The sequence below is a fragment of the Trichomycterus rosablanca genome, chromosome 19, assembly GCF_030014385.1.
Source record: "Trichomycterus rosablanca isolate fTriRos1 chromosome 19, fTriRos1.hap1, whole genome shotgun sequence".
NCBI classification, from domain to species: domain Eukaryota; kingdom Metazoa; phylum Chordata; class Actinopteri; order Siluriformes; family Trichomycteridae; genus Trichomycterus; species Trichomycterus rosablanca.
In genome coordinates, this window is record NC_086006.1 from 2,477,964 (window position 1) to 2,491,425 (window position 13,462).

The 13,462-nt window shown below is 35.0% G+C and overlaps 2 protein-coding genes across 2 annotated transcripts; both read right to left on the minus strand.

The window, feature by feature from the left end:
* Nucleotides 1–591: 591 nt before the first annotated feature.
* trappc6b (trafficking protein particle complex subunit 6B) lies at nucleotides 592–3,753 on the minus strand. The gene is made up of 6 exons (XM_063015485.1): nucleotides 3,487–3,753; nucleotides 3,194–3,261; nucleotides 2,350–2,467; nucleotides 1,949–2,032; nucleotides 926–1,019; nucleotides 592–811 (listed from the first exon to the last, which is right to left on the minus strand). Exons 1-6 carry the CDS (start codon nucleotides 3,562–3,564, stop codon nucleotides 780–782), a joined length of 474 nt encoding a protein of 157 aa, XP_062871555.1. The 5' UTR covers nucleotides 3,565–3,753; the 3' UTR covers nucleotides 592–779.
* A 3,726-nt stretch (nucleotides 3,754–7,479) lies between these two features.
* plagx (pleiomorphic adenoma gene X) lies at nucleotides 7,480–8,817 on the minus strand. Its single transcript, XM_063014940.1, has one exon. The coding sequence runs from the start codon at nucleotides 8,790–8,792 to the stop codon at nucleotides 7,635–7,637; it is 1,158 nt and encodes a 385-aa protein (XP_062871010.1). The 5' UTR covers nucleotides 8,793–8,817; the 3' UTR covers nucleotides 7,480–7,634.
* Between the last annotated feature and the right edge of the window lie 4,645 nt (nucleotides 8,818–13,462).

The following is a 13,462-nucleotide window of genomic DNA, read 5'->3' on the forward strand; positions in this document are numbered from 1 at the left end:
TACAGGGCTGTATTAAGGTATTAAGAAGGCCAGCTCCATAACTGGGTCCAAACAGGATCCAATTCGGCAGGTAGCAGAGTTAAGAATGCTCACAAAACTTAACTCAAGAATCACAAATTATTCACACCCACTTCAATAATAGATTAGCTGGCATTAAAAGTCCACCAGACACTTTACGATATTTATATGAGAGTAATCACCAGCTATACTTTCCTGAGGATTTATCTCTCTTCCAACAACAACAACAACAACACACACACACACACACACACACACTATGTGTGGTAACTGTAATAACTGCAATTCAATATGAAAGCAAATTCAGGTCCTGGACATTTTAGCATTTTTTTTTTTTTAGCAATTATCAGGTGTCCCATCCACTTAGGAATGACAGCTTGACTTAGACTCACTTTTGTCATATATTAATGGTCTTTAAGTTGATAAAGCTGGTCCTGATTACAGCGTAACTGTATGTTGGGACAGATTTTATAGGTTACAACAACCGGAACATTAATTTCTGCTAAATCATCTAGTTATTAGATATGTGACAGCCCTGTGAACTACAGCTGGAAATAAAAACATACACAAACATCTTTATAGACTTTTTAAAGATTTCCAGTGCAAACAATTTACAAGATTAATGTGACAAAGCCATAATACATTGAAGCTATGGTACAAATTAAAAGAATAAACTAATTATACAATACAATAAAAATGCAAATTGGAAACAGAACTAAAACAAACAAATATATTATAAAGTTGTTGTTCTTTGCAGTGTATTACGCTTTCTGGATCATGACCTGGAATTTACCTGAGAAAAGAAAAAACAAAGAGCATGATGAGGATAAAACCAAATATATACACATTATTATTCATATGTAATAATGTGATGATGTAAAATGCTTTAAATGCATTGTTTCCTTACAAGCAGGCATGACGGATACTTCAGCTGTGACAACGCTCTTCACACCAATATTGTACAGCCCCCCTCTCACCAGGCCACAGGTGAATGCTAAATACTGCAGATAAAGAAGCAAACAACACAATAAAGAAAAGTACACATGAGCCAACAAAATACAACCTGTACAGAAGCCTCACACGTGTGTGTGTATATCCAGATATTATTTGGGTGGTGGCCATTCGCAGTTCAGTAGTGACACTGGTATGATAATGGCCAGGTTGTGTGTGTGTTCTGCAGATAGTGTATGAATGAGGAAGAAAAGCACAAGTTACGTTTTGCAATGTACAGAGCATGTAAACTGGGGCTTTGTGACCTGTGAGCCAGGTTATTAATGAGTAACACAAAACACATAGATGTTTATGCATCACATATGGTTGTATTTGGCCTAACAAGTCTTCAAAGAGCTTTGAACATCAATTTCTACATATCTTTAACAAAATATGACAAGCAAACTGCTAAAAATAACATTCTGGCAACAAGAGGTGATATTAGAGAGGAGATAAATATGCACAAATATGCCTGGAAAAGACTGTGGTTTTTATAATAATAATAAGCAGCAGATGGGCAGCAGTCAGTGGTGTAGTTGTATATATAATTGGTGTACCTGAATAAATAAGCAGTTACAGTTAATACAGGGGAGGCGTACCTAATAAACCTACACGTTTAATATCTGAAAGCCATAAACATAACTCTAACAAAACAAAAACATAATTTAAATGGCACAAACTGCTGTGTTTTGTATGCCTGTGTTATATAGCTGATTATTCACTAGAAATCATCATGATGAAGATTTTGATTTGACTACAATTCAACCTTCACTAGCTATGACAATTGTATTTAACTACATGTGTAAAAGTTACTTGCTAAAGGCACATAAAGTACCTTCACTGTTTTTATTTCTGGAATTTTACATGAAATCAAATTATTGTATGTGAATAGGATAATTAATCCATTAGTAATCATGTTAAAGTTCGAAAGCAAGAGTACCTTTGGGGCATGCTCCAGGTACTGTTTACCAGCAGACAGTTGATTTAGTAGACGGAACTTGTTATCCTGTAGCACATAAATACCCTGCAAAATATTAAAAAACATGTGTTACATACCATAGTATCTCTTATTTCTCTCATTACATCAAACAGCAGAATCATACAGAACTTCTATATATGATATCTGCTAATGTCTTGTGCCTTTGCTGTTTAGAATGGCTGTGACAATGCATCCTCACCTGATGCAATATGATAATAAACATCAAAAAGATGTGCAATAGTAGGTGCATTGTTTCTATGTTTATAGTTAAAATCAGATTTAATAAGACTGCAGATTTAATAAGAAGCTATCAGTATTAAATCAGTACTGATAAGAACAGAAGTTGGGCAGAGCACACGTACCTGATGGTTCGTTCTCAGGTTGTCAATCTGCTTTTTGAACACGAAGGTCCAAAAATCTTTGCAGACAAACTTCATGACATCGAGCTCGTCCTTAAAACGTGCCGTGTCTTTGGTGAACCTGTGAGGACAGTGACCACAAGTCTGGTCAGTTATTTTTTATAAACTTAAAACATTAAGGTAGAAAGACACTCCAAGGATTGCACACACTGTAAATAGAACTTTTTGTGTCTAGGTCAGTGGCTTTCACAACAAGCAACTTAAAATTGTCAAGAGACATTGATGGTTAAGGGCCAGGGGCCAAAATCCAGTACCTAAACCATTAAACATTGCTGTACATTATTTACAACTTTCCACAATCAGACTAGACAAATATAAGGCACAGAGGTTCTAAAATAACAGTGAACTGCCGATACTTACAACCTGAAAGCCTTTGTTAATTAAGTGTTATAACATTTTATTCGCAAGAACTTTATGTAGAAGCTTTTTGTACCTTTACTACAACTGCCACTTGTTGTGTGTAACCTTTACAAACAATAGCAATGCATTTTAAAGAAACTAAACAATAGCAGCACTAATTCTTTCTGTTACCTTGCATATACTTTATTATAGTGAAGTAATATGCTTAAAATACACACTTTTTAGTTCATATTCACAAGTAAAAGTAAATAGATGTGCTGATGTACAGATAAATGGATAAGTACACAGACAGACAGACAGATAAATAGATAGGATGTTTATTAAACATTAAAAACAAAAGACAAAGGTTAAATGTGTTTCCTTTTACTGTACATGGATTTTTATACTTTAGCTGTGTGTGTGTGTGTGTATGATAAATAATACCCACCTTTCTATCAGACCTTGTCCTACCCGAAATCCCATATTCTCAAGCTTGGAAACACACCGTCCATTGTCCTGTACACACAAAAACATTCATTCATTCCTAAATTTAAACTATTTTAAAAGGAGATTAATGCAATAACTGATAATTACAACACATCCAACCAGCTGTCACATATACTAGAGCTCCTACAATTCATAATAATACATCAAATAATAAAATACATATCAGTAACGTAATATATTAGTAATAAGTTATATAATAATAATGGAATGTAATAGTATAATAAAGTATCTTACAGATTCTCCGCTCTCTGCACTGTTTACATACTGAATCAGCTCATTATGGAGGAACTGAAATAACGCCTCGTCTGCCATGTCTGCTATAAACACACTCAGCTTTTACAGCCAAATATCATCTGTAACCTTAAAACACAAACAAAAATAACTACTGTACGTTACAAGTTTCCGAAAACAGCCACTATAATAAATACATCTCTTTAGCTTCCTATATTATGGTCAAAAGTAAACCAAATCTACAGCGCCCTCTCCGGCAAACTAGCGTCTTCTTTCCTACATAGGTGCACTACTCTTGGTATGAATTCATGGCTTGTACACTATATCTAGTGCACTATTTTGCTAATAGGAAGTTATTTAGGATGCACCCCGTAGGTCCTTGAGATGGGGTGCGTCTAAAACAGAACTAGATTCACTACAGAGTGCACTAATTATGGACCATCGCCATTTTATAAATAATGTTGAAAGCATCAAATGTAATGTCTGGGATGTTTATAGAATTTTAAATACATTACAAAGTCCTTGTCAAAACAAGAAGGGCATTATTTTTTAAATTATATATAAATGTATAGAGAAAAAATAGCAGGGCGCCATTTTGGATAGAGGTTTGGCGTCCAGTCACTTTAGGTGCTCCTTTCTTTGCCAGTTTGTTCACATGAAAAGTGGCATTTAAATTAATATTTAGCGTGATATATGGACATTTTATGTAAAGATGAAGTAACTGCAAGCATTTCCAAGCATTGATAAATGATCATGGTTTGCTCATGCTCAGACATGCTCCATTAAAATTTCAACCCAAGAAGAAAAACATGACAATGCTCTATCTTTAAATTATACTAAACAAACAATTGTTCTAAACACACACCTACTAATTATTTACAAAGTTATGTAAATAAAATCTGAACACAGCTTACACATTTTATTCATTAATAATTCATTATGATACGCATAACCAAACACAGACACCAATTCTAACTAATGGATTAAACAATATCATCCATAACCATTTCTAACAGATGCATATATTAAAACATACAGCCTTGCAATCTTGTATGTCAAATATAGGTAGTAAAATTTATACTGATAAACACACAAGCCCAAATATCCTTTAGGTCATAGCACAGGAAAACCTTAATTATACCGAAACAATTAAATTCTAAAGGACTGTGTGATTCCAATTTAAAAAATATCTTTATTAGATTTAGCACCCCAGCAAGGCTGGTGTGGAAATGACTTTGGTGTGCACAAAACCTGACCTAAACCTCATCTAAAACCGTAACCCTTTCTTTGTTTTTCAGGTTGTATTGGGACGAGTATTGAAAGACTTTACCTAATATTTAGTGGATATTATGAATCCCCACAACCAGTATTTTAAAGCTCATGGAAAGCCTTGGCAGAAAAGTGTGGATATGTAAAGAAGCAAAAGAAGACCAAGTCCTAATAAAGGCTCACGATTCTAAAATTAGATGCTTGTGTTGAGTGTCCACAGACTTGTTTATGTAGTGTCCAGAGCTTATTTAGTGTAAATAATGAATAAGTGTTATAACTATAAATCACAGTTTAAACCTATGGCTCTTTTAATCAGTTACAAAGACCATTTCACTGCATAACACTGTAACACTATTCATCCATCATTCTTTACTTGGTTAAACGAGTTGTTGAATATCTTTACATGGTCAAATGAGTTGGCTGCCACATTTCGAAGATGGCTTTCCACAAGACCATGTCTTTGTGTAAAGTGAAAAAGTAGCCTAAATTTTTTTTTATTTGTGCTTTATTTAACTTTTATTTAAACAGTTGCATTATATTTTTATACACTAAACACTTATAATAAATGTTGTTTTCATGAAGCAGTAAAATCAATGTGAGTACCAGTACTTTTACATTCTCTCCAAAGCCAGACTCTGGACATGCATGTCATATGTATTAAGAAACAGGTTGGTAAAACAAATAAGACATGAGAAGTGGCGAGTGTAGAAGATACTTTATTTCTCTATCATCCATGAAACTGTTAAGTACAATAAATGAAACCTTTGTTCATAAAACGTTGGTATAAAAACTGAACAAAAGGTCGAACGAAAGACAAGCGCCACTGTTGAACATAAGATGTAAACCATCTTACACCAGTGAGATACCCACTTAAAAAAAGAAAGTCCTCTCACTGGGAGGTACAGTACAGTGTGCAGTTACATCTGAGGTAGTTACGTCTAAGTCCAAACACATCACAGTAACACTGGTTTCCAGTCTATACAAACTTTGTTCTGAAAACTGAATTCATCTACAGAACCGAATTCTGCCCTGGTTCAGAGTGTAGTTCTGAATAAAGACACTGATTCATGTAACATTCACAATGAACGTGTAACAGCATGAAAAACACTTTTAAACCACAAATAATGAACCAAAAGTGTTAAAACTGTCAGTTTACTGTAGTTCTTGAGAAAACTACATTTTAATGACTGATAGTATGTTTCACAGCAGATATGGACAACATTCTGACTTCATAAAACGTTCATCAAGTTCTTTAATTTCCTAATTTAATTAGTTAGCAGCGCTGGAAATTCCTTCCCCACTTTGTTTGAATTTTTCTGCGCTGGTTTGATTTCTTTCCTCATATAAGCACAAACTAACAAACATTTTTCCTTTCAGTTGGTGGTGTAACCTTAAACAAGGTCAGATCAGCAACACAGAACACACGCACAGACACACATACACACATACACACTTTAAGACCTTAAAGAGTCTAAAAACAACATGAGCACAATTCTGCGAACACTTGACAGTTTAATCTTCTCACAAATGACTTATCACTACTGCAAAACTCTTTAAAATCCCCAAAATATCAATCATCCACGTACACTACATAATTGCTTATGGAGATTCGCTTGCTTTTCTAATCAATATCACATAAAAGGAGCACTAAAGCTCCCCGCTGGAGAAGTTCACTAAAAGAGGTAGGTTCTGTATGGTGTGAAAGCTGCGAGTTGAAATGTAAATAAAACCACAGTTCAAACTGACTCTCAAGTCAAAGAAGTGCTTCTGACGGAAGAAAGTGCTTGTACGATGAGAAAATACTGTAATAATCCTGTTGGATTTGTAAAGAATATTCTGAGGTACAGTACTGTGCAAAATAAAGCCCAGCAATATGGTTATTAAATTGTTCAGTCAAAACAGTGTTAGGGGTTTGGGGGGCATGGGTGGTGCGGTGAGCACTGGTCACAGGCCAAATTCTGGTCACTGTGACAGTAACACCTATCGTCCGAATACAGAGAGAGCAGTATGATCCACTGCTGGGTGGTGTAAAGAAGCAGTTAATAGCTTTGCATGTTATCTTGAACTGAGTCAGTAAATCCTGGTGAATACTAGCTAATCTATCTATTCGAGGTAATTTCTCCTCATTGTTGCCTTTTAGTGCAAAATTAGAACACACTGACAAGTTGTCGCTCACTAATTATGCACTTACACATCATTGTGTAATTATATATAAACATAAGCTGAAATGGCATGTGAACATCAGGATATTTTCTGATTATTAAATGTATAAGTGTGTGATTAAATGTATTGTTTCCCTGGCTGGGAAGACCAAAATGATCTGGTTGTATTCCAAATGGTATACTGCTATGTTAAATTAAGACACAACCAATGGTGGTGTTTTCTATACTGGCATACTTTAGAGGGAAGTGTGCTGCACTTGGGACACAGCCATTGCTGTGGCTGACCCTGCGATCTGACCCCAGCTTCAGAACCAACTGGAATATATGGCATTATATTATTCTTATAAATCTAATCAACTATGACTTTTTCATATCCGCACATGCCCACAGAACCATGCTAAGCACTGAATGGATGCGTCCCTATTTTGCACAGTACTGCATTTGTTCAGTTCAGTAAAAATCTGACTTCTCACTGCTAAATTAATCTAAACACAATCACAAATTACTACAATCTAATATAGGAAAGGCCTACAAAGGAAAAAAAACAACCTACAGTTCAGTCTATTCTAAAAATCTATTCAATCCAGAGCAAAATCGTCCTATTCTACAGAAATCATGTGACCTGTATATGCAACACAAAAGCCTTCAATCAAACGAGTTCACTGAGCACTCGGCTTTCCATCATCGCTGTCTGGAAAGAACACATCCACGAGCCGAGCATCACTGCTGAAAGGCCTGGTGAAATCGAGGTAATGTAGGAGAGAAACCAGACAGCTGATTTAGATGCCCGGAGGCCTGAGGCTCGTGCAGCGGCTGGAACGAGGACAGAGGCCCGGAGAGCTGAGAGGTAGGAGTCGGCGAGCAGGCTGTAGCAGTGGTCGAGTACCCCATCACGATGCCTCCCGAACTCAAGGGGGCGCTGTACGGCGGCAGCCCGAACGGCAAGAAGCCCAGCAGAGGCGAGAGGTCCACGTTAGCAGCGGTGGCTGTAGGCTCGGCCGTAGCGAAGGCCGAGTTCCTGAGGGTGAAGTGGGCACTCTGACTGCCCAGACTTTCGGGAACAAGGTCGTTTGGCCTGGAGGCAGAGGTCGCAACCGTGGCCTGAGGGGGCATCGGGCCGCACTGGAGCTCGTTCAGGAAGTTTTCCATCTCGGCCTTGAGGTATGTGCTAGCTGATGCAGGCTGGTAGCGCTGAGGCTCGTGGTACTGCTGGGGCTGATGTTTGCTTGGCTCAAAATAGCAGCCCACGCTCATGGGGCTTTGTAGGGGGGCAGGGACTATCGAATGATGGTGGGTGACCCCTGAGGTAGACACACTCTGCAGGCCTTGAGGGTTAAACATGCCCATCGACACTGCCTCTGAGGCATCTTTAGGTGATCCAGAAATGCACAGGGTGCGGCTAGGCTCTTCCTTCACAACACTAGAGGGTACCAAGCTGAGGGCATCCAGCTCCTGGGCATGGCTCTTCTTGAGGTGGCGGGTAAGATGGTCGCGTCGGCCGAAACGCTGGGCACAGCGAGGGCACAGAAAGTCCCTCCTGCCCGTGTGCACCACGGCGTGGCGCCTCACATCCTTCCGTGTGAAGAAACGGCGGCCGCAGCTATCGCACTGGTGCTTCCTCTCCCGCACGGCTCCGTCCGGAGGAGGACGCCCGGTGTGTGTGCTCAGGTGCTCCAGAAGGGTAGGCATGCTCTCGAAGATCTGATGGCAGACCTTGCAGGTGAGATCGCCGGTCACGGACGTGGCGTGGGTGGCCACATGACGTCTCAGACCTAATCGAGTGTTGAAGTGTTTGCCGCACTCTTCACACTGCAGATCCGGCTTGTTGGAGTCGTGGGTCTGTAAGTGGCTGCTCAGCTGCTCCTGTCCATGGAACATGGTCTCATACGGGTGGGACGTTTCCGATGAGTGTGGGCTTGGACATCTAGAAAAGCAGAAGACAGTTACATCTACATTAGTAAGCAGCGAGGGCTTATGGGTAACAGGTGTATTCAATTATATAAAGGAAATGACATGCTTCCAACTATACAGTTTAGGGAAGCAGCATGAATGTGCGTGATCAATCGATATCCTGATCGAATAACCTGTTCAATCAACTGTAAACCTCCAGGATACACCAAGTGAACAAATCAAGGACAATAAAAATAGCTGCGATTACATTCTAAAGTGTAAAACTACACAAAAACAGACTTAAACACAACTTAAAATGTTGAGAAATCTAAAGTTTGCGTCAAAAAAATTATAAATATACAGATTAACATTTTAAACACTTCCAGACTGAATTAAACAACTGCATATATTCTTTCATATAAACAATTTTTCTATTCATTTTTCTGTAATAAAAATTAACTTTTTTTATAATGACCAAATTGTTAAAAACAATCACTATTAAAAAAAAATAAATAAATAAAATCCAGATTAAAATTTAATTCTATTTTAAAAATTTGTATTATCAAAACAATCCAAAAAAATGTTTAATAAAAGAAACAATAAAATATTTTATTTTTTAACAGCAATAACTAAAAACAAACTGCTGAATAATCCTTAAAATACTATTGTAAATAATATAACTAGAATTATTCATCTGATTTTTTAAAGTGTTTTTAAAATCAAATAAACTTTTCTGATTACAATATTAAAATACATTATTTAAACAAACATCTTCAAACCAGCATTAATCATTTTTTACTTACTGATTAGTAAATTAATTATGATATAAAAATGTATTTTCAAATTAGCATTTACAGATACTTAATTAAAAAAACCCAATATTAATTCAGGCTTTTTCTGAATAAATGTTTACATTTTAAATAAAACTTTAAGAATTCGTTAAAATTAAATGAAAGCGTTTTTTTTATTATTTGTAACTCTAATCTTAGTAAAATAAAACTACAAATTAATCAAAGTTTCCACTCAATTGAAATGATTAATTTAAACTTACTCTGGACTAAAATAAAAGGATGAACTACAAACTCGGTTTATATAAGAAGTAAACAAATGTGAACAAAAGTATTTATAAGACTTATAATACCAATTTTAAGATTACTGTATTATAATATTGCAAATATATTTTAAATTGGTTTTAAAACATCAGTAATTAATCTTGTAAAAGCTTAAGCTACAAAGGTAAAATTGCAAAAATTAATACATTAACTTTTCATCACTGTATATCACTTATATATCACTAAATAAGTAAATCAATCAAAAAAAATGAAATTATCTGAAAATTAGACTTTTTTTATAGGAATAGTATAAAAGTTAAAAATAATGATAATTATTAAAAACATTCTCTGATAAAAAAAATGTAAAACCAGACATAAAAAGTGCAAATGTGATTAATAAACACAATAAAATTAAGTTTGTTATTAAAATGCCCTAAAATATTAACTGTAATAAGCTCTTAAATAATTAAACTATTAAACATTAGACGAGCAAAAATTTAGAGAAGCTAGAAATACAAACACAAGGTCTGTTATTTAAATAACTTGTTAACTGTGAAACAACAGCAGTTTACAGATTATTAATCCATCAGTTTAATGATATTTATTTACACAATCTGGGTTTAAAAGAAAGAAAATAATAATAAACACAAAATATAAATTCTTATGAATGAGATATAAGATGAAAGAGTGGTTGTGAGTGATTAATAAAAGTAAAAATAAAAAAAATCTAAATATTAGACGTTTTTATAGGAATAGTATAAAAGTAATGATAATTATTAAAAACATTCTGATAGAAAAATGTAAAACCAGACATGAAAAATGTGATTGATAAATACAATATAAATTAAGCTTGTTATTAAAATAATTAAACTATTAAACATTAGAGCAAATTCAACGACTATGTTAGTAATACAAAAACAAGGCTTCTTATTACAATAGAAATGTAAACAATGAAACAACAGCTACAGATTAGTAAATCCATCAGTTTAATGATATTCATTTACACAATCTGGGTTTAAAAGAAGGAAAATAATAATAAACCCTAAACATAAATTCTTGTGTATAAGATGTAAAATAAAAGAGAGGTTGTGAGTGATTAATAAAAGTAAAAATCAGGTTTATCTGAAGGTTTTAATGTGTTTTCTAGAGTAAAGCTGCAGTTTTTCTGTAGTCAGCAGAAGCATTAAAAACTTCATCAGTGCTGCAGCAGCAGGAACAACATGCAGCTAAACTCCCTCTAAACTACCATCAAATCTACCATCTGCACCCCACAATCACCCCCAAACCTCCACACAGCACATCTAGCACTAATGTACGATCGAAATGTACTTTCACTCCATCAGGGCTCAAGCAAAAACACATTAAATCAACTTGTATTGTTTGGCGCAGCTAACTGTTTGTTCAACCATCAGACCTCGAGAGGAAAACTTCCATCATGCACCTTTCTCATGATTTAATCACAAAATAAACTGTGCACAATCTAAACCCTGCGAAATAATTATGCAAACCGAAGGTACAAGTTTAATGAATCAGGTTTCATCCTAAATGCACTGAAAGTTGCACTTACCGCAAACTTTAAAGCTGCACCAGTCCAGATAGATCAGATCAGACCACGCAGAGGCTCTACTGGAACAGAAACTCGCCCTGTGCACTTGCTCCTGACGGATGAGACCCGATCCTGGCCCGTAACTAAACGAATCCGGATTAATAATCAGTATTAAAGCAGAATTTGGTGCAACAGGCCTGCGGCTTTTTCCCTCTAAACACACAAGCGCCGCTACGGCTACGCGCAGCGCGTGCATTGTGGGAGCGTGACGTCACGAGAGGGGGAGCGCGCGCAGGTTTGAGTAGCCGCTCGATTTTTATTCGATTCACTTTAATTCGATTTTTATTCGATTCAGTTTATATCGAGTTCAACATAATTGAGTTTATTTTGAACTGTTTTCGGTCAAACTTTAATCAAATTCACTTCTGTTTAGTTTTAGTTTATTTTAGTTCAGTTGTTCAAAATAAATCAAATCTATTTAAAGTGTTAATTCAGTTCTGTAGAATTTACATTTACATTATTTAGTAAACGCTTTAATCCAAAGTAATTTATAGTACTGTGACAGTATACAATCTAAGCAATTGAAGGTTAAGGGCCTTGCTCAAGGGCCCAACAGTGGCAACCTGGCAGTTGTGGGGCTTGAATCAGTGACCTTTCGATTACTAGTCCAGCTCCTTAACCACTAAGCTACAACTGCCAATTTTACTCAAATTACTTTAATTAAATTCAGTTTTTTATTCAAGTTTATTTAAGTTGAATAAGTTCAGTTTAATGCAGTTCCATTTAGTCAAATTACATTCAGGTGAGTTAAATTCAGTTTAATTCAATTATTTTCTATTCAGTTTAGTTTGATTTAATTTTAAGTGATTATTTAAATTCATCTCAAATAATTTAGTTTTAGTTCATTTTAGTTCCGTTGTTCAAAATAAATCAAATCTATTTAAAGTGTTAAGTTAGTTCTGTAGAATCTACATTTACATTTTGAGCATTAAACAGATCCAAAGCGACTTCCAGTACTGTAACATTAAACTGTCTAAGCAATTGAAGGTTAAGGGCCTTGCTCAAGGGCCCAACAGTGGCAACCTGGCAGTGTTGGAGCTTGAATCAGCATCCTTTCGATTACTAGTCCAGTACCTTAACCATTAGGCTACAACTGCCAATTTTACTCAATTTACTTTAGTTAAATTCAATTTTACTCAGGTCAGTTGAATAAGTTCAGTTTAATGCAGTTCCATTTAGTTAAATTCCATTCAGGTGAGTTTAATTCAGTTTAATTCAATTATTTTCTACTCAGTTTAGTTTGATTTAATTTTAAGTGATTATTTAAATTAATCTCAAAAAATTTAGTTTTAGTTCATTTTAGTTCCGTTGTTCAAAATAAATCAAATCTATTTAAAGTGTTAATTCAGATCTGTAGAATTTTACTCAAATTACTTTAGTTAAATTCAGTTGAATTAGTTCAGTTTACTTTACTGCAGTTCCATTCAGTTAAATTGCGTTCTGGTGAGTTTAATTCAGTTTAATGCCATTCTTTTCTATTCACTTTAGTTCTATTTCACTTCGATTCAGTTTATATCGAATTCAACATAAGTGAGTTCAATTTGAACTGGATTCAGTCAAACTTTAATCAATCAAATTCACTTCTGTTTAGTTTTAGTTAATTTTAGTTCAGTTCAAATCTATATAAAGTGTTAATTCAGTTCTGTAGAATTGTACTCAAATTACTTTAGTTAAATTCAGTTTTATTGAAGTCAGTTGAATAAGTTCAGTTTACTTGAATGCATTTTCATTCTGTTAAATTACATTCAGGTAAGTTTAATTAGAACAGTCTTCCTTCAGAGTCTTCAAAACCAGCCTAAAAACACACCTATTCCAGCTAGGGTGTGTTTGGGTGAACACAAAGTTGTACTTTATCCTTATTTATTTATTTCATTTAGAAATATTTTATATACTTTTTGTATTTTGTTATCAATATTTAATTCTATATCTTTATCTTTTAGATTATATAATATTTTCTTCTTACTACTTATTCATCTCACAGTGTCTTAATCTACCTGTAT